The 19,753-nt window shown below is 43.1% G+C and overlaps 3 protein-coding genes across 4 annotated transcripts; 2 read left to right on the top strand and 1 right to left on the bottom strand.

The window, feature by feature from the left end:
* pdzk1 (PDZ domain containing 1) lies at positions 1 to 4,613 on the top strand. Its single transcript, XM_084022392.1, has 8 exons — positions 1 to 119; positions 1,338 to 1,547; positions 2,135 to 2,348; positions 2,452 to 2,793; positions 2,861 to 3,057; positions 3,139 to 3,363; positions 3,433 to 3,747; positions 4,388 to 4,613. The coding sequence occupies exons 2-8, from the start codon at positions 1,341 to 1,343 to the stop codon at positions 4,430 to 4,432; spliced, it is 1,545 nt and encodes a 514-aa protein (XP_083878518.1). The 5' UTR covers positions 1 to 119; positions 1,338 to 1,340; the 3' UTR covers positions 4,433 to 4,613.
* A 24-nt stretch (positions 4,614 to 4,637) lies between these two features.
* Positions 4,638 to 10,757, bottom strand: LOC311021679 (Golgi pH regulator). Its single transcript, XM_084022391.1, has 14 exons — positions 10,508 to 10,757; positions 9,778 to 9,837; positions 9,558 to 9,661; positions 9,372 to 9,478; positions 9,076 to 9,177; positions 8,831 to 8,951; positions 8,626 to 8,706; positions 8,422 to 8,531; positions 8,243 to 8,331; positions 6,387 to 6,479; positions 6,181 to 6,276; positions 5,791 to 5,880; positions 5,623 to 5,688; positions 4,638 to 5,549 (listed from the first exon to the last, which is right to left on the bottom strand). The coding sequence occupies exons 1-14, from the start codon at positions 10,547 to 10,549 to the stop codon at positions 5,343 to 5,345; spliced, it is 1,368 nt and encodes a 455-aa protein (XP_083878517.1). The 5' UTR covers positions 10,550 to 10,757; the 3' UTR covers positions 4,638 to 5,342.
* Positions 10,758 to 11,963: 1,206 nt separating this feature from the next.
* Positions 11,964 to 19,476, top strand: LOC311021936 (OX-2 membrane glycoprotein). 2 transcript variants are annotated; one of them, XR_014598061.1, is made up of 7 exons: positions 11,964 to 12,129; positions 12,219 to 12,539; positions 13,713 to 14,042; positions 16,123 to 16,407; positions 16,944 to 17,045; positions 17,640 to 18,535; positions 19,046 to 19,476. XR_014598061.1 is itself a non-coding variant. In XM_084022879.1 (6 exons), exons 1-6 carry the CDS (start codon positions 12,048 to 12,050, stop codon positions 17,645 to 17,647), a joined length of 1,128 nt encoding a protein of 375 aa, XP_083879005.1. In that variant the 5' UTR covers positions 11,964 to 12,047; the 3' UTR covers positions 17,648 to 18,555. The 2 variants fall into 2 exon arrangements, 1 of the variants encoding a protein (XP_083879005.1); XM_084022879.1 differs by lacking the exon at positions 19,046 to 19,476 and having other exon boundaries at positions 17,640 to 18,555.
* Positions 19,477 to 19,753: the final 277 nt, after the last annotated feature.

Genomic DNA, 19,753 nt, shown 5'->3' with positions numbered 1-19,753 from the left:
GGGGGGGGGGGGGGGGGGGGGGGGGAGGAGGAGGACAGGTTGGAGACACATTAGATAACAGCCAAGCAGCGACAGGTGACCTCCTCCTTTGGACTGAGACTCTGAGCAGAGACGAGCAGGTGAGTTTGATTTCAAAACAATCTACCGTACTGTATGTAGTTTTTACCTGAGATTTAATCATTAAACATATGGAGCTGAATGTATTTCAAAGCCAAATTCAGAGTTCACCTTAATCCAAATCTGGAGGGTTCGGACATGATTAACAGAAATGAGGAACCAGGGGGAAAAAAATGTAATGTTTTTGTAAATTACTGAATAATTTCACCACTTTGGGTCTCTAAAAGTAAAGCAAAAGTTCAGCGTTTGGTTGAGTTGTTAACAAACGCTTTAAGGGATCGCAGGTAGACCCTCGTTTTTAAGGGTGGGAACCACCAACAAGCAGCACAATATAAATTCTGTATAAACATGGTGAAGGAGTGACTTTTATAAAGGCAATATAGTTCACTTGGGATGTGTTGTATTTTTACACGTTCATATTCTGTAGCCAACTACTAAAATAAATTATAGTGGAGAGTTGAACATTTCCAAAGACAATCAATATGGCTGCTTTAGGGGGAAATCTGTACAATGGATGTATATGACAACATATTCATGGTTTGGACTCAGTGGGTACTTGAAATAAAAACAATCCTGTATAGTCGGGCAATGTAGTTGTTTTTAATTCAAGTACCTACAAATATGTTGGGATCTTACATTTGCTAAATCATTTTGACCAGCGAGGACAAAACAGGAAGAACCGTACGACACTGAGAGAACACAGTATCCTACGATAACTACGTCAGTCAGTAGACACGCAGCTGTCCACATACCACCATCCTTTCCACCTTCCCATATGGAAATAACAGAGGCTTACAGTGGCATTCAAAGTCCAAGCCGTCTCTTAAAAGCGTCGTCACCCCGTCAGCTGTGCCGGCAATTAACCATTAACCGCCGTTTGAGTGCTGTCATGGAAGATTAACTTCTCATGTGAAGATATCAGCACTTCTATGGCTTCTTTAGGCTCCAAGGTTATCTGCTATTAAATATTAGTGGAAGGAAAAGAGGGACACATTTTTTTTTTTAAGGTGATAAAAAATAATCCAAAAGCTGCAGCTATTCCTTAATTGAAAATTTAGATTAATAACTTGAACACATCACTTTACTGCAAAGTCTCTTGTTGTATTTCCTGTATCCATTACTTTTAATTGCAATTGATGCAAGTTATTCGGAGGTAAATGTAATGAGTATAATTCCTATAATTGCTGATTGTGTGTGATTAACCCTCTCCTCCGTGGTAGGATATGGCCGGGTACAAGCCCAGAGTGATTTCTCTGACCAAGAGGCAGGGTCACACATTCGGCTTCTACTTGAGGGTGGAGCATGCTGAGGAGGGTCACCTGATCCGCTGCCTGGAAATGGGAGGTCCGGCTGAACTGGCTGGCATGAAAGATGGAGACCGCATCCTGCGGGTCAATGGAACGTTTGTTGATGGACTGTCCCATTCAGAGGTAGGTAGGGTGGGTTTACCGCAGTGTGGATTTACCGCAGTGCACTAATTCAATCAATAGACCTTTATGGAGCACCGAAGGTGACAATCAATTAAATGTAAAAAACACTTTTCACTTATATTTTAACCTACAATTAATTTATTAAAAAAGCTGTCTGGGTTTTTTTCCTTTACCACCAAAGACTTAATGAAATAAATTTGAATAATATATATTCACCGGAGTTTATCTGTTTCATTTTCTTATCCCTTTTTAAATTTCCCTTTGCTTATGTGATAATGAGATATCCAGTGAAGCAGCTTACCGTACAGTTTTAAAGTAAGAAGTCAATAAATAAAAAAGCTTGTGTGATAGACTTTTTTATGAAAGTATCAACTAATTGGTGGCAAAGGAAACAAATAAAAAGCTGGTTATTTTTTTTAAACTTTTAATTTAATTAAAAAGTAAAGTAAGGTTCGGTTCACTTTCCATTTTAATCATCAAACTAACAGTATTGTGTTTATTGATGTTTGACTTGATAACCTTCGACTATATTTTGTCAGTTTCGTGGCTTAAAACCCATCTGCTGTGTATGTGTTCCCCTGGGACAGGTGGTGGACTTGGTGCGAAACAGTGGAGCCTCAGTCGTGTTCCACCTCCTGGATGAGGCTTCCTACATGCAAGCCAAAGCACAGGGAGTGAACCTGTCCGACCATCAGAGCACACCACTTTCCAACGGTGTCTCCAAAGACGCTCCGAAACTCAAACTGTGCTACCTGGTTAAGTCTAGCTCAGGCTACGGGTTTTCTCTTCGCTCAGTCAAAGGTGAGCCGAGGAGGTCTAGGATTAGAGTCACTATTTAAATAGAGAGCCTTTAAAAAACACTTAATTAGACTGTAATCTCCATCTTCTTTGACATCTCTTCCAGGTGAGCAGGGTACGTTCATGACGGAGGTGACGCCAGGAAGTGTGGCTGGAAGGGCCGGGGTCAACGTCCACGACCGCTTGCTGGAGGTCAACGGGGAGAACGTGGAAGGCCAAACACACGATCAAATAGTGGACAAGATCAAACTGTCCGCCGGCAGCATCGTGTTCCTGCTGGTTGACGAGGAAACGGACAAGCACTACCAGAACAAGCAGGTGAAGATAGGAGCATGGTTAGCCACCGCCAATCATCTGCCACACAAGCCGCGCATCGTCAGCATGACCAAAGGACCGGAAGGCTTTGGCTTCCTGCTCAATCAGGAGAGGAAAGGAACAGGCAAGGATTGTAATATTACAAGTAAGCGGTATTTTAACACTGTGTTTTAACAGTGTGTTCCTTAAACGTCATCCAGGCCACTTCATGAAGGACATAGACAGAGGCAGCCCAGCAGAACGAGCAGGACTGAAGGAGATGGACAGAGTAGTAGCTGTAGATGGTAAGTCGGTGGACGGCTGCAACCACAAGCAGGTGGTGGACAAGATCAGGCAGAGTGGCATGAAATGCTGCCTCCTAGTGGTGGACGAGGACGCGGACCAAATTTTAAAGCAGGTGAGTCAGGGTGGCCGATGTCGAACTGTATTATATAGACTCCAAACACGCATCTATATGTCATGTGTCCGTCCCTCACAGGGGAAAGTGTCTCCAATGGTCTTTTTGGAGGAGATGATGGATTCCATCTCACCGCCCAGCTACACAGAGGCCCTCAAATTACCCGCTCCCGTCCAACCATCCACACCCGTTCAGGCTAGGAAGGAGGAGCTCAAGCCCAAACTGTGTAAGATGGAGAAGACCCCAGCTGGCTATGGCTTTCACCTAAACGGCATCCAGGGGGTTTCTGGACAGTACATCAAGGAGGTAAGATTCACAGGAACCCCCCCACTTATTTCATGTCCAATCAACGTCATCACAAGCACTTTGTGTCAGGTGGTGGCGGGTGGAGCGGCTGACCGGGCGGGTCTGGAGGATGACGACGTTGTGGTTGAAGTGAACGGAGTGAACGTGGAGCACAGCAGCCACGAGGAGGTGGTGGCGATGATCCACAGCAGCGGCAGCTCCCTGGAGACGCTGGTGGCAAAGAGGAGCGTCTACGACCAACTCAAGGCCGAAGGAGCGGTCATCACACGCCTGCTCCTCGGGGAGACGTCTTACGCGCAGGTCCACAGCGCAGCCGCTCCAGAGGATGTGGAGAGACCCAAGGAGGCCAGACCCAAAACCCCCGATGAACCAACAAGGGAGCGGGTGAGTGATGCTTTTTAACACAGGGTCTATTTTTTACGAGCTGTGTTGCTCCTGGGATGGCTATGTTGGTTTGTCTGTCAGTTTTCAAGTTTGCAACAACAACTGGATGGATAGCCATGAGATTTGGCACATACATTCATGTTCTCCAAACAATGAATCATAGTGATCCTCCTCTTTCCTGCAGCACCGCCATGAGGTCATCATTTGTTGTTTTGAGGTCAATTCCTTTGCCAACAATTAAATGGATTTCTACATCATTTTGTACAATTCATCCCTCAGGATGATTCCTAGATGTTTCTTTAGCATAATCATACTTTTAATCAGGTCAGGACTTCAGTTTATCACCAAATACATGCAAAACTATTGAGACTATCATGATCCTTAGCTGTACTTTAATACCAGTTGACATTATACAGTACATGGTATATCTGAGAAGCATTGTCGTTGTTATTTAGCACGGCTGTGAACTTCTTGTTCAGAGCTGAGGTCAGTACTCGCTGCATCTTTACTTAGGAGGCTAAAATCATTAAATGCGTCATGAAAAGATAAAAATCCCTTATCTTTTCAACCAAAAGCCTGGATATAGAAAATGTTCAATGTCAAAAAGTATTGTGATTTTATTTGTTCCCTTACTTTCCAGACCTCATCAACCATATCTCAAGAGAGTTTGGATGAGAGACTCTGAGAAGCCACCGGAAAGGACACGCTGCCCCTTCTGGCCTTTGTCAATCTAATGATGATCCATCTTTTTGTTTTAACAATCGGCTCTAAGAGCTAAAAAAGACAGCAAAGACTTTGGAAATTCACTGTCAATATCTCAACCAAGGCAGGATATTTGCATGAATTAAAGGGCTGAGAAAAGAATGTTTGTGAATATGTCTTCCTTTGACCTTCCTTTCAAACAACAGATCTACTACAACATGAACATTGATCTAACTGATGTGTAATGTCTGCCATAACTGAGATTACCAAGATATCTACAGCATAAAGAGTTTAAGCTAATACTATTAATAATTATGTGTCCTTTCATGTATTTTCCCTCTGTTGCCTTTATTTAATATTCTAAACAATGTACTTTGTTGCTCCCAGTTCTAAAATGAAAGTCAATGACTTAACTCCCATGAACACAAATAAATGAACACGTATCATGTGATTTAAACTTACTTTATGGGCATTTGTTTTTGTTCCCAATTAAACATATTTTGCTCCAGGGTGGAGATGATCAACAATGACATCCCGAAATTTCAAATAGTCATTTTACACCTCGGTAGCAGTGAAGCAGGGGTTTGCTGTGAACGGTACAGCTCCAGTGTGCTCAGAAAAAAAAAAGGAAAAGATCATTTTGGCCAAAATAATGAGAATTGAAACGTTTGTATTTGCAGGTAGAAGTAAATCCATAATAGTAATATTTGCTCTGTTAAAATTTCGATTCAAGAAAGTATTAAAAAGTCTCCCAATCTCCTGCATCTCACAATAAGCCGTTCCTGATTCAGGAACAGGCAGTCCAGATAATGATGTCCCACATATTTAAAAAAAAAAAAACCCTGATTTCTGGATATGAGGAGTCACATCCAGGTGGGAAGAGAAGTACGGGATCAGAGGGCCATGTGTTTCTCTGGTGACTGCTTGTGTGCCAGATAAAGGAAGAGGATGCTGGACAAGGCGCTGACCAGGAAGATGACGTCAAACCAACGGTGGTAGAAGTTGAACTGCAGCTCTCCCAGAACCTCCGTCACGATGGAGCGATACTCCAGCGGCATGCTCATACGCATGAGCAGTACAGATGAGACAAAATACATCCCCTGGTGGAGGGAGACAGTTTGGGTTAACCGGCTGTTTATAGGCTCTGTTATAAGAATACTATAAAGCACTCACCATGATCTGAGCCAGGACAAGCACGATGACATTGGAGGATTTACTGCTTGATATTGCATAGAAGAACTAGAAACCAAGAAGCATTAAAATCATTAAATGGTACCCTTTCAAAAACAATCACACGTATTTATTGGACACAAGATCCGTCGTGTATCCTGTGAGCTTTACCTTAGTGAGGGTGATGAGAAGGCCACGAATGGATGTAACGATTATTATCCCCACCAATATGAAAGAGATGTGCTGGGACCAGAACTTCACCTGAGAAGGGGAGAAGGAGAAGTTAAAAAAAGGAAATTAAGAGTACCAACAGAAGATGGCAACTGTCAATCTGCATTCATCATTTATGTATTCAAATCCAAACATACTGCCATATTCTATGAGCTATAACGCAATCAAATAATTGTCTATGCGGGAAAAGATCAGGTTTACAGCAGAGAAAGCAAGCAGAGAGGTGATTATATTCCAGCAATTATCTTTACAGGAGGTCAGGCAGTGTGACATGTGACTATTTCTGCAGGAGTGTGTGTGTGTGCGTGTGTGTGTGTGTGTGTGTCTTACATCAAACTGGATGCCCAAGTAGTTCACGGTTATTTCAATGCCCCTGGTCACTGGATCCGTCTTTCCAACGCGATCAAACACAATGTTTATTGTGGCCTATTTCAAAAAATAAAAAGGAACTTTATTAACTGCATCTCAAACAACAAAATGTAATGATTTAATTGGGGAAAGACACAATGCCAGAATACAACTGTGAATATTCTCACCATGAAGATTTTCCAAACACAGTAGATAGAGAAGAAGTAGCCGAGGAAATTGAAGTATTTCCCCTGGAATGTCTTGGAGTACTCAATTCGCTCCTAAAGATAAGGAAAGGTGGTGGTAAAGAATTAGCAAATCATTCATCGCTTGGAGATAAAGAGGTAATCAAACTGGGCGAGTGTGTAAAGATAAAGGTGTGTGTCTGTAATGGCAGTCAGGAGCATAGCCATTGATATAAATGATCTTTATCTGAACTGTATGAACCATGTGAGTCCAGAGCAGACCTGACAAGCCTGCTATCAAAAGTCTGTCTTTTATTTTGGTATCAGGTCCTGTGATGTGCGATACTGCATGTGGTGATATATTGTGGTAATAAACCCAGCTCAAGTTACAGAAGGGGAAATTGTTGTTTAAGTGATGTTTTTGCTTTGTTTAAGAAAGTTTAGGTAGGTTTGGTGTGGTTGAGCCAGTATGAATCAGTATTATTCATATAACTGTACCACAGTAGCAGAATAGCAAACCAAATCAGAGCTAGAAGTCCAGTAAATCCTGGACTCACGTTTATCAGATCCACAGAGCCACCCCTCCAATGAGATATGAGATGACTTATCTGTTATGGTTGTGATAATACTTAATTGTATGGTGACACCTTTATAATTAGGTGTATGTATCAAAGGGCAGCTGTAAGGTCAGAGTATGGATCTGTAATTGTTAGACTTCGCTCAACTCTGTCAGGTGTACATCAGTTAAGTCCTCTTTACTTCACGCTTTTAACTAGCATTGTAATCGCTGACAGGCCTGTGCCTCCAACTTAATAATCAACTGAGGGGTCAGAGGTGAGACAAACTAGGAACTCAGGAGTCGGATATAACAACTGAAAGGAAACGCAAATACGCATCCACACCTGTACCCACGTTAACAGCTGATATGGCTCCAAACTGATAAGTCAAAGACAGAGTAGCACAGATTATACATATTAGATTATATGAATGTTTTTTAATTCATTCTGTGTCTCCATTGTGGCGTGGAGCACACTGTGCTGGTGTATCCCTGCTAGAGTTCTCAACGGGTCGGCCCAGCCCGACAAACCCGACGGGACCCGAAGTTTCGGGCCGGGTCGAGGCCGAAAAAATACGCAAATGAGCCGGGTCGGGTCGGGCCTCGGGCTTCCTTTTTTTATAAAACACATTTCATTAAAAAAAAAAAAAAAAAAAAAAAAAAATTGTAGGTTGTAAATGATATATTGTTTGCTGTGAATCATCGCTGTTCACGTTTGGTCAATCTGGCTGCCTGCTTCATGGGGCAGACGCACACCTGACAGCAGCGAGAGACTGTTCAGTGTGGCTGGCCGTACCATTGAGGAGAGGAGGACGCGCCTCAGTCCATCCACTGTGGACGCACTACTGTTCCTCCACGATGCCTTATAAACCTCCACTTAGATGCCTATTGTGTGTCCATTTTAGTGTTTACGATGTGTGGTGTGAAATAGTTGCCTGATTGAAGTGTTTGAGTTCTTTTTATATTGTGTGAAGATTTAATTTAATATTTATTTACGGCATATTTATTTATATAGGCTATTTAAAGTTTCGGTTGTTTGTGCTAAATCTTTTAATTTTAAATAAAGTTTCATTTGAATTCACGTCTGCTGTCTGTCTGATCGTGATAACAAGTGTATGAGGAAAACAATGCAGGCGCGCGGGGGGTCGGGTTCGGGTCGGGTTCGGGCCGACAATTCATGCTGGTGTGTCGGGCTGCGTCGGGTTCGGGTTTAAAAACCCGCGGGCCGGGTCGGGTCGGGCTGTAATTTTCAGGCCCGTTGAGAACTCTAGTCCCTGCTAGTGTATGCGTATGTGCATGTTACCTTCGTGGCTTGCAGATCCACCGTCTCAAGAAAGAGTTGCCGACTCAGCTCCTCGAGAGCATCAACCTCCTGCTGGATCAGAGACAGGTCTGGAGGGAAGAAGTCAAGGCTCACATCCGCTAAAAAAAACACTTTAAACAATGAGTACACATGTATCTCGATACGAGTATAGAGGATACTTTCGCTGCCGGTTTGTGTCGAGGTAACACTCTTGATCATCCCCCAGATTCCTGTCTGTTTGTTCTGGTCTTCCCCACGCTGGTACATCTGCCTCCGTGTCATGGCAATTCTACACACACGGAACAAGTTGTAGCAGCACAATCATTTGTTTTGTTCATTTTAAAGAAAAAAGTCAATAATACATCTTTTTTTTTTCAGCTCACCGTTTCTTCTTGCTGACAATCATGTCCATAGTCTGGAGCAGCCGCCTCTCCAGAGCAAGAATGTCACTGTCTGTTACATTTCTGTTATAAAACAGGAGCAGGAAGCGTCAAAAGAAATTGCACAATATGTCATGGAAATATGATTCCTGATAGTAATGTCTGATTCATATGCAGACTCAGATTAACAGTCAGCGTGAGCCTTTACCTGAGGAAATAGGACATGTACGTGTAGGGACAGTTGACGGCACCAAAGCCGGACAACAGAGCCATGAGGGTGACTCCGATCACACCGACACGACTGATGAGCTGCTCGATGGACAGGATGCCTAAACAAAAGACAGCAACAACAACAGTGTCACTCCCTTTACAAATAAAGGACACTCACGTGAGGAAATAAAAGGTACAAATGAGGCACAAAGTTGCCCGGAGACGAGAAGGTTGCACACTCACCATGTTTCGGACTCAGGATGGGGAACGGGTCTCCCAGCTTCCAGAAGAAATACATGAAGGTAAACCACACCATACAGGCAAACAGGAGCTTCTGTCTCTGCACTACACACACACACACACACACACACACACACACACACACACACACACACACACACACACACACACACACACACACACACACACACAAATAAAACAGCTTTCTGTGACATTATGTGGGAAAACCATCAAAAAGCATCCTTTATTTTCAGTTACAGTGCTTTACTTTCAATACCAAGCTAATCAGCTGTACTTACACAGGCGTATGTTGCTCACGACAAAGTATCCGATGTAAAAAGGCACCACGAAGATCAGGACCAGCAGAATCACATACAGATTCAGCTTCCAGTGAAAATACCTCGAGCTATGGAAAAGATGTGTCAGTTAAAATCCGTCATCTGCAACAATAACACATTTACAGTCAACAAAAAAAATGTACTTGCCTGCTACTTAAGGCACCCAGGATCTCAAAGATGATGAGCTCAAACATGGTACATGAAAAAGCAAACGTGACAGAGAAAACCACCTGGACGACGTACTGCCGCACCTGTCAACAAACACAAACCAGTCAAGACTGTTGGTACAGAGGACTTCCATTGATGGATGATGCATCCAGCTCTACTGGTGAATCATTACGTGTGATACTTTGCCATAACGCTGTACCTCGTAATCTTTAAACAGCTGCCGCATAAAGAACAACCAGCCAAAACCAAAGAACAGCACCTGTGGTGGAATAAATGGGAATTATTTGAAGGAAGGAGAGAGAGCAGACTGCATTCTCTGATGTTTTAATAGGGAAATGTTCATTTAAAAAAATACACTTTTCCAGTTTATAAAGCTAATAAGTTGGAAAACCAAATTAGCATCCAATCTTATCTTGTAAATCATGTCTATGAATAAGACTTACAGTGTTTCTGTCATAGACATTTTTAACTAAAACTACTCCAGTAAACCTATGCAACACATACATGTATAGGGAAGCTACAAAGTTATACAAATACAAAGCGATGCTAGTAAAACCTGCTTATTGCATATGGATTCTCTATGTTCTCATCGAAATCTCACCTGTGTCCATATTCGCAATTCACCAGGAATATTTGCTAAATATTACTGGACGTTTGTGTTTACTTTCATTTTGTGTTGTTAGCTTATAAACGTTGTATTAAACAAAAGAATGAAATTAAAAATGAACTGTTAGTAGTGTTGTGGAAGTTGAAAAGACAGGTGTAAACATAAAGTATGAAGAGTTTTGACTTCACTATTGACGTCCATTATCGTCTTTAACCCTTTGAATTTGAATTTAGATAATGACATTAAAACCTCTACGGGAAGCTTTAGTTAAATATAGTCACAGAGCAACAGAAAGACGCGTATTTAAGCAACTTCTCATTACCTGCGAGGTGAACATGATGACTGAGTCCACCAGGAACGACATGACGATGTTTGAAAAGCAGCCTTTAATCCGTAAAAAGCAGGCGGTGGAGGAGCAGCGGGGTCAATGGCGGCTTCACTTCATGCTGGCGTGGAAGAAACAATCGGGCTTAACATGTTTCACACGTCTGTCTTGTCGCCAAAGAGCTCATTTTAACACCATTTGTTGTTGCGATTTCAGCGTCAACTTACAACGGGCGCCCATGTTATTACGTCACCAAAAGGAGTCAGGCGAAGTCACTTCCGTCGCAAATGTGTGACGTTTGCACAAACAAAGTGGGCTCGTTCGAGATGAACCTTGGAGTGAGTAACTCCCTCACTCCATATGATTATATCATCTTTGTTAACTACAATAAAAAAAATTAAAAAAAAGTTTCCATCGGCCTTCGAATATTTGACCGGAAGTCATAAAAAACGTTACATCCTGTTTGACGCGATCTGTAGGCTATCTGTAGTTCTTTTTCTTATAAAGCAACTGCAGCTGTACAATTTCCAGATGGATTACTAAAGTATTCTTATTTCCACAGATATTTATGAACAAATTAATAATAAATTAATACGAATGGAGTCACAAACTACAGATAGCCTATCATTTCTCTCCAGCTGTCCCACAAAGCAACGTATACAATGTGCCACTAGGGGGCACTGTAAATCCAAAACCGCGCCGTGGCTGCTTCGTCTGCTCTCTGAACTTCGCTGCATCCAGTGAACTAAAGTTTGGAGCTGCCGCCGGCTGGTGTTCATTGTGCTGCTGCTGCTGGGACGCAGAATAGAAAACACACGGAGGAGTAAAAATAGTTTCACGCTCGGTCTGGAGTGATGTTGCAAAAGACTGCTGGGTCATAAGGACGGGAAAGATGATGCACAGGTAGAACATCTACAACTGTTGGCTTTTACCTTTTTTGCGTTAGGACAAGTGGAGGTGAGTGTCTCAGTCTCATAATTTAGATGACAGGGAATAGAAAATGTAGCCTATTTTAGATAATTCAGTTCACATTAGTTATCTTAATTAACTGCAGATTATCTCATCAGATCAAAAATGGTGGATGTTTCATGTACTTGCTGTGCATATTTGTTGTGTGAGTGGCTGTAAAGTATTTGTTATTAGGTATCATGCATATTGTAAGTGTTTCACTTGAATTTCCAACCGTTTAGTCGGTGATGTGGCTGAAAAAACATCTGTTCTGCTCTGATAACTTTGAGATATGGAAAACGTATTCCTGACAAATCATCATCATCTCTTGGACATCTTTATTGGATGTTATAACATGTTATATTGGATGTGATTTCTTTGCCGTGTGTCTCATTGAATTGTTTCCTGGATGTGTTTTTCTGCAATTCCATGTGTTGTTCAGCATCTAGTGAACACATGAGTTTCATCGGCTCTGGGAGTCTGGACATTCTTCATCATCCTTCCTGTATTATTGTAGTTCATGTTGGGCTGACTGTGATGACTTGTGAAATTCTCAGTACCGCTCTTTCTCCTCCCTGTTAAATGAGTGATGAAGACGATGATGATCCAGGCCTCCTGCCCAAAAGGTCTGCAGGTGTGTTTACTCCTACTGATGGTGGGAAGACTACAGGGTGAGTATGCCATGCTGAAGAAAGACCTCAAGTCGAGAGCTCACATCACACCAAAAATGACACCGTTTTCATTTGGATGGACGATTCAGGCAGGGTAACGGCACCAGAGCGTCTGGAGGCTCCAGTGGAGAAGCCGTTCACCCTGACTTGCAGTGTTTCGAGAGAACGGGGTGAGTCTCTGAGGCAGGTGCGTTGGCTGGATGTCCAAAACCAGACCCTGCTGAGCTACCAACCCGGCAACAGGGACAGCGTGAGCGGACAGCAGTATGTGGAGCTCGCCACTTCCCCGAAAGACACCTCGGCCATCACCATCCGCAGGGTGGGCTTCCGTGACGAGGGCTGCTACACCTGCATCTTTGACATGCATCCCTCCGGGTCGAGGCAGGGACAGACGTGCCTCACTGTGACCTGTGAGTAACGCTCAATAATGAGGTTTCGTCTCCTGAAAGTGACAGTTCAGTCAAGAGCTTCTTTAATCTGGTGCCTATTATGTGATTTAAAATGAGTGTTTGGTGGTTCTACATGGTCAAAGCCATGCATTGTACCAACATGCTGATATCTAGAAATGTAGCCATTAAGTAAAAACAACAAGATGTGCGTCTCTGATATAAACACTGTCACCCATAAAGTGGGAATATTTCATTTTTAGACACAATCCTCTGTTTATTCCTATTTAAATGCACCAGTAATCACTTTTGATCAGGTGCAATGATTACATTGTGTGTCCCAATTACCCAGGAGAAATTAATTAATTCCTAACATTTGTTTGGCGCTATAAAAGACAAGACATTTGCAAATTATTCCTCTCAAGAGAGAGTTAGATGAAACATGGGGGGGGGGGGGGGCGATGATACAAGCCAGGACTCTGGTATTGTGACACAGTTATGAGCCAGGTGGAATTGAGAATACACTGAAGGGAGGGAGCTCTCAGCCTTACAGACAGACCGAGGAGCTGAATGATCCAGAATCGGATCTGACCTCTGTTTGATACAGTCTGAGTTTGAGGAGTTACATTTCTTTTAAATTAGCTGAATTCTTTTCAGTTGCAGTGATTTTGCCAACAATTTGTTGACAACTCTTAGCGTTACACGTTGGATGCTGACCCCAACCCAGCCCTTCCCCACTGTGCTGCTCGTAATTAACTTTTTAAGCCGCGTTACGTGAATGTGGCATAACCGATATTGGAAGCCTGCCCTTTGAGCCCACCCAATAAAATTAAACAAAGCCAGGAGCCGGGGGACTCCAGAGACGGTTACTCCGCCCTGCAACATCAATATCAACCTTCCGTGGGGATTTGCTGAGAATATATGTTACTGATGTCCCTAACCCTTGGAAAAAAAGTTGACGGGACTTCAGTCAGTGTTGTTAATGAAGAGCTGTGGAGCAGTGGGAGGAGGGAGGGCTCGTTTCTCTAAGCAGAAACAGCTGTTGCAGATTCCAGCGACTGCTTTCTTTTTAGGTGCCTCATATTTCTGAATATTATCCTTGTCCTACTCTGTCTTCCTGTTGTTTTTCTTATATGTTTTCTTGTCATCTGTCATTCCCCCCCCCCACTGGATGGTGGGCTCTTTCTGGCTCCCCAGCTCGAATCACCGTTGAAAGCAACAAGACAGCAGTGAGCGGCAAGAAGGCCTCCCTCTCGTGCTCCTACGGTTTGCCTGAAAAGGTGCAGCAGATCATATGGAGACACACCTCCGCACAGGGAGAGTCCACCGAGGTGGCCTCCTTTGCAAAGCGGAGCGACCCCATGATAGAGCCACCGTTCCAGGGGAGGGTCTGGCTGAGTGCCTCCCTGTCCGACAGTCAGCTCACCATCCAGCCTGTCACCATCCAGGACGAGGGCTGCTACACCTGCCTGTACAACACACATCCCGATGGGCCAAAGACCTCCACAGTATGCCTCGCCACCTATGGTAAAGCTTCTTTTTTTCCCCAAGCCTGGCTGATTATTTTATATTTAATTTGGTAACACCACATAGAAACAGAAAGGGAAAACTCAAGGAAGAGAGATCACGTACAATATAGTGTACAGTGCTTGTAATATAAACAGTGACCTTTCTCTTAACTGTATCACCCAGGGATGAATCCTGAATAGACGTCTTAAAAGACTTGACATTTTGGGAAGTATTATTTTTTGCTTTCTTGTAGAGAGTCAAAGAACAAGATCTCACATTTGTGCAATAAATATGAGGTTGCAAGTCTGTTAGGTTAGCTTAGCTTAGCTTAGCTTAGCATAAAGATTGGAAGATTGGAAATACAGGGAGCCTGGCTGTGCACGGACATAATGTGAAATGTTGTAATAATCCTTTAAGTGCAGTTAATCTTATGCGGTCTGAGTCAACCAAATCAAGGACGCATGCCTCTGCAATGTCGTGGCAATCCGTCAAATTCTGAAAAAACAAACGTGACATTCAGGGCAGATGAATTCATTTGTTGCCAATGCTTTTGTTGTTACTACCGTCATCCGTCTTTTGCCACTTTGTTTCCACCAACGTCACTTTTTGTGTGGGAAGAGTTCTGTATTGTTGAGTCCTACAGTAGATGTGGGAGTCGGGAGGACGGGATCTTGTGGGGAGTCAACTTGGACTTTGTGTGTGCAGGAAAGACAGGTAGCTCTGGGATTTAGACAGGAATGTTAACCGCTTCGTCCCGATTGTAGCGGCGGGAATGTTTTCACGATCGGGCTAGCCAGGCTAAGCTGTCGGACGATTTGTTTAACACGTAGACACAGAGCAGTGTGTCCGTGTGAAGAATGGACCATTGGAAAGAATGATGGAGGCAGGGAGCGAGCTCCTGATGCATGACTGTGTCAGTGTTTGCAGGACACAGTGATTCCCTCTGTGCTTTGTCTCGCTCTCCCTTTGCTCCTTTTCTCCTGCTCTCACAGTTATCGCAACAAACAGATGTGCTTTTGTTTGAAATTGAACTGTACAGTACAGTAGGTGTTCCTAGTAGTGGAGCACTAATGGGGGTTCTTCTTCTGTGCTGCTACCCAACAGTCTGCCATAATCCCACCCCGGATCATGTGATCCCCCATCCTTTAATCCCATTCTCACACACACACCTTCCATAAACAATGATAGCTTAAACACACATTTACAACCAGAATACGTCTCATAAAATAAAATGTGTGTCTTCAAAATGAAACAGGAGAATTGTTTTACTAATTTACTCTGCAGAAGTAACAAACAAAACAAAAAAAGTACCACTGCCAGTGAGTTGAATTTTGCATGGGATGAATGCAAAATTGTTGTTTTTATAACGACAATGTATGAAACAATAATGATAGATGCTAAAGTATCACCCAAATCTGTAGCTACTCCCTCAGCTTTCTTTTGCTTTAAATATATTGACGAGAAACTGTGGAATTTAATTTCCAATCAAAGCCAAATGTCAGGTGGGCTTCGTGCTCACTCACAGACACTTATGATCTGGATTGGCATTGGCATTGTGGAAATCTGAAATAATCCAGACGACGAGTGGATGAAGGTTCACCACCTGGAACTCTGGGAAGACACTGAAACTATGAGGGCTGAATATCTGTGGCTGAACGTGTTCTTGCCAACAAAAATGTTCTGGGTTCCAGTGCATCACATTCCTCGCTCAGCCTCCGAGAACAGGGAATTGAAAACAGCCAGAGACTTACTTATGGATCTTAAGAGTGCAGGAATTCAAATACCGACCTGATCCAACGGCTTCGAGGTCTTTCTCAGGCATCATCTTCAGCAATTTATCCAAAGACACTTTTAACATGTACGAATACAAACTAAACTTCCATCTGAAATCTGGCCAATTTCTGGATTAAAATAATAAGTTTCATATGCTGGTCCTCCTGTTTTGTGTTCTGTGTTCGTTATGTGATTTCCGGAGCTTTCTTGTGTGTTTAACCGACACAAGATAACAAAGGAAGAGGAATACATTACTGCTTTGGCACAGTGTGTGTTATATACATCTACCATACATCTAGCTTTCTTCCCTGCGTTTTTCTCCCAGTTCTTCCCAAACCTCAGGTGAGCTACAAGACCACCTCGCCAGGCGTGATCGAAGCCAACTGCACCTCAGTGTCGCGCCCCCCCGCGGAGATAGTGTGGAACGTGGAGAGGGATAACCGCACCAAGGGCCCCCCCGTGACCACGCAGCTCCCACAGGGGGACGGGACCACTCTGGTCATCAGCACGCTGACTGTCCAATCGGGGCTGCTGAAGGACGTGTCCATCAAGTGCCTGGTGCACCACAAAGGGCTGGAGTCGCCGATCGCTGTATCCATGAACACTAAAAGTGAGAACCGTTGCTTCAGTGAGATTCCTCTAAATGTTTTAGTGTTGTTTCCCCTCCAAAAGGACTCGATGACATCATCACTTGATAATCATTTTGGAAAAAGAGGGATAGTAAAGAAAGCAGAGACCTCTGGGGACTTTAATGGACGCAAAGAATGTAGATCTGCAAACTAAAGTCAGAGGAAGGATCTGCACAATTCTCAGTCAATTACATTTAACAGAGCAACCTCTCAAGCAGAGATTTGTCGAATAAACAGATCTGACTTCTGCCTTCAGACGGGTGAAGTTGATAAATGGCTGATTAATTGACCTTGCTTTCATGGGTCAGGAGTGCAACACACTAGAGGGATCAGACGATAACGCCGTAGATCACATTTCCAATATAATCAGTGATGGTGCATGAAAAGGACACAAGCCTGAAAGTACACAGCCACACATACCAACATGGATCATGACATTTAATCTTCAGCAGAGCTAGGATTTATGGAGAAATAAGAGAGATAATAAAAGTGCTGATCAGTTCTTTCTCCCCCCTAGTCGGGACGGCTCTCACCATCCTGATTTCGGTCACCACGGTCGCTGCCTTGTTGGTCATGTCCCTCTGCTTCTGCCTTTGGAAGTGTTTCTTGCGCAAAGAAGGTGAGATTATTTTTTGTCAGTGAACAAATGATCTTGCCATGTCGTACTCCTTCATATCTGGTTTCCAAAGCTGACCTTCTGTGTGGAGTTTGCATGGGTTTAGTTGTCTGTCTCGATGTCAGCCCTTAATAGACGTAATCTGTCCGAGGTGAACCCTGCCTTCCCCCAAAGTCAGCTGGGATGACCAATCTTTTCTTTTCATATTATGGCTTTTAGTCACCTTTAGCTACAACAGTCAGATGCTTTTTAACACTTATAAAACATTTGCCTCTAGCTTTTGAAAATACTGCAGTGTTTAAGACAATTTGTGGTCGTTCAAGCCAACTGATCCTCATTCACATGATCTAGTTGTTTTCACCTACACATGAGAACATTACAGCCTTTTCAGCATTATTTTGTTGCACTACTTCTGCACTTTTAGGTTTGAGGGGAATCTGAATTTAGATCATTTGACGGTTCTCATTAATAGGATTGTCATGCCATCATAGGCATTTCCCTTCCTGAAAAATGTTAATATGTGAAAACAAAAGAAATGTATATTGCATTCTTCCATTTTGTGTCTTTACCTTCCGTGTATTTTTTATTTATTTTCAGTTGATTAATCTCTTAGACGAGTCCAGAGGCTGAAAAGAAGAAGCAGTGTTTCTTAGAGCCAACCTTGGAGAATTGTTTCCCTGCATCATCATCATCGTCATCATCATCTTGGTACAAAGGGAAGATGTTCTGACACACCTCCATAGGAATACAATCCTATTCATGAACTCCAAATGTACAGCGACATTCATCTCTGCATCTGACTCACGGCTGTCCTCATACGAAGTCAATGAGGAAATGTTGAGCGGATCATTATATTCTCTCCGGCTCTGTAACCGAGATGATGGTCACAGCTGTCAACACACAGCCGAGTCCCTGCATGGCAAGTTAAATGTACTTCTGTTTACCTGGACCTTAAAGGATAAGTCTGGTTATATTATGTTCGTCTTAGCCAACAAATCCCATAAAAACACTAAAACCAACCATTTATTAACAACCACTGTCGATGTAGCTGCAGTGTTATGTAGCATGGCCGTGCATTGTTGCCCAAAACTATTAATAAAAACTCCCTATGAGCCACATAGTGGGCCGATGACCTGAATATGAGCACTGATTGTATGTTGTATTAATCCACGGCTGAAAATATTCCCCAAACGCACCCAGTTTTAGTAAAAAAAATAGCTGTTATAGTAAATTATTCTGCCTTCTTTTCCATGTTGAAATATATTAATGCCCTGATTTAAAGATTCACATCCTTACATATCTTTGGTATTTATATGGGATTTTATGACATGGAAAAATATAGAATATGCCAAGTCTTATCCATTAAATAACATATAGCTAATTAAAACGACGAGCTCACCGTTTAGGTCTTCTGAGGACTTCAGCTGTAGCATCACTTCTCTTTAAAGCTGATGAGGTCTTCAGTCGTTCAACTAAGAGAGCTGCATACTTATGTTTTGTTCGTGTAATATCTGTTGCAAACTTTCAGTCAAGTCTGTGTGCGTGTGTGTGTGTGTGTGTGTGTGTGTGTGTGTGTGTGTGTGTGTGCGCGTGTGTGCGTGTGTGTGTGTGTGTGTGTGTGTGTGTGTGTGTGTGTGTGTGAGTGTGTGTGTGTGTGTGTGTGTGTGTGTGTGTGTGTGTGTGTGTGTGTGCGCGTGTGTGCGTGTGTGTGTGTGTGTGTGTGTGTGTGTGTGTGTGTGTGTGTGAGTGTGAGTGTGTGTGTGTGTGTGTGTGTGTGTGTGTGTGTGCGTGTGCGTGTGCGTGTGCGTGTGCGTGTGCGTGTGCGTGTGTGTGTGTGTGTGTGAGTGTGAGTGTGTGTGTGTGTGTGTGTGTGTGTGTGTGTGTGTGTGTGTGTGTGAGTGTGTGTGTGTGTGTGTGTGTGTGTGTGTGTGTGTGTGTGCGCGTGTGCGCGTGTGTGCGTGTGTGCGTGTGTGTGTGTGTGTGTGTGTGTGTGTGAGTGTGAGTGTGTGTGTGTGTGTGTGTGTGTGTGTGTGTGTGCGTGTGTGTGTGTGTGCGTGTGCGTGTGTGTGCATGCATATTTGTTAGAGGTTAAATTCCATGGTCAGATATCTTGAATCAATTCCCTGAGGGAGCAGCATTGGAACCTTTTCGGTGCCCCTGAAAGGAATGCATGTCTTGTTGCCTACATTCAGTCAGTGGAGTTCACGTGTGTGAAGATGTGAGAGTCGGGGTGACGAGAGTTGGCTTAGGATTTTTCATGAAACTTCCAGAAGAGCCACACTGTGTCTTTTTGAGGAGAAGAAAAAAATAATAACTGCTCATTTCTGCGTCGCTCTCGGTCAAAGCGGCGCCTGAATGCCTAAAATATAATGTTATGAGGCTTTTTGGATATATCATGTTTGCATCCATACTGGGACATTTAAAAATGTAAGCTTTGTGCGATATGAATCTGTCACTTATGAACAGAATGACATGCAGGTTTTCAGATTTCAAACGTATTGCTTCAGTTGGACACATCACATTCCTCACCATTAATAAGGGTTGAGGAGGCATTCCTCTGTCTGTTTCTTTCACTATGAGCGTACACTGATTATACGCTCAGTGCTTGCATTAGAATAGTTATGAAATGTGGTTTCAGAGCATTTGTTTGTGAAAATAAGTGTAAATGTATCATAGTATCCTTCCCTCTTTAGCAAACAGTCACACGAACA

Source organism: Eutrigla gurnardus, assembly GCF_963514095.1.
Source record: "Eutrigla gurnardus genome assembly, chromosome: 12".
Lineage (NCBI taxonomy): Eukaryota > Metazoa > Chordata > Actinopteri > Perciformes > Triglidae > Eutrigla > Eutrigla gurnardus.
The sequence above is the reverse complement of the archived record's forward strand: the minus strand, read 5'-3'. Positions and strand labels throughout refer to the sequence as shown.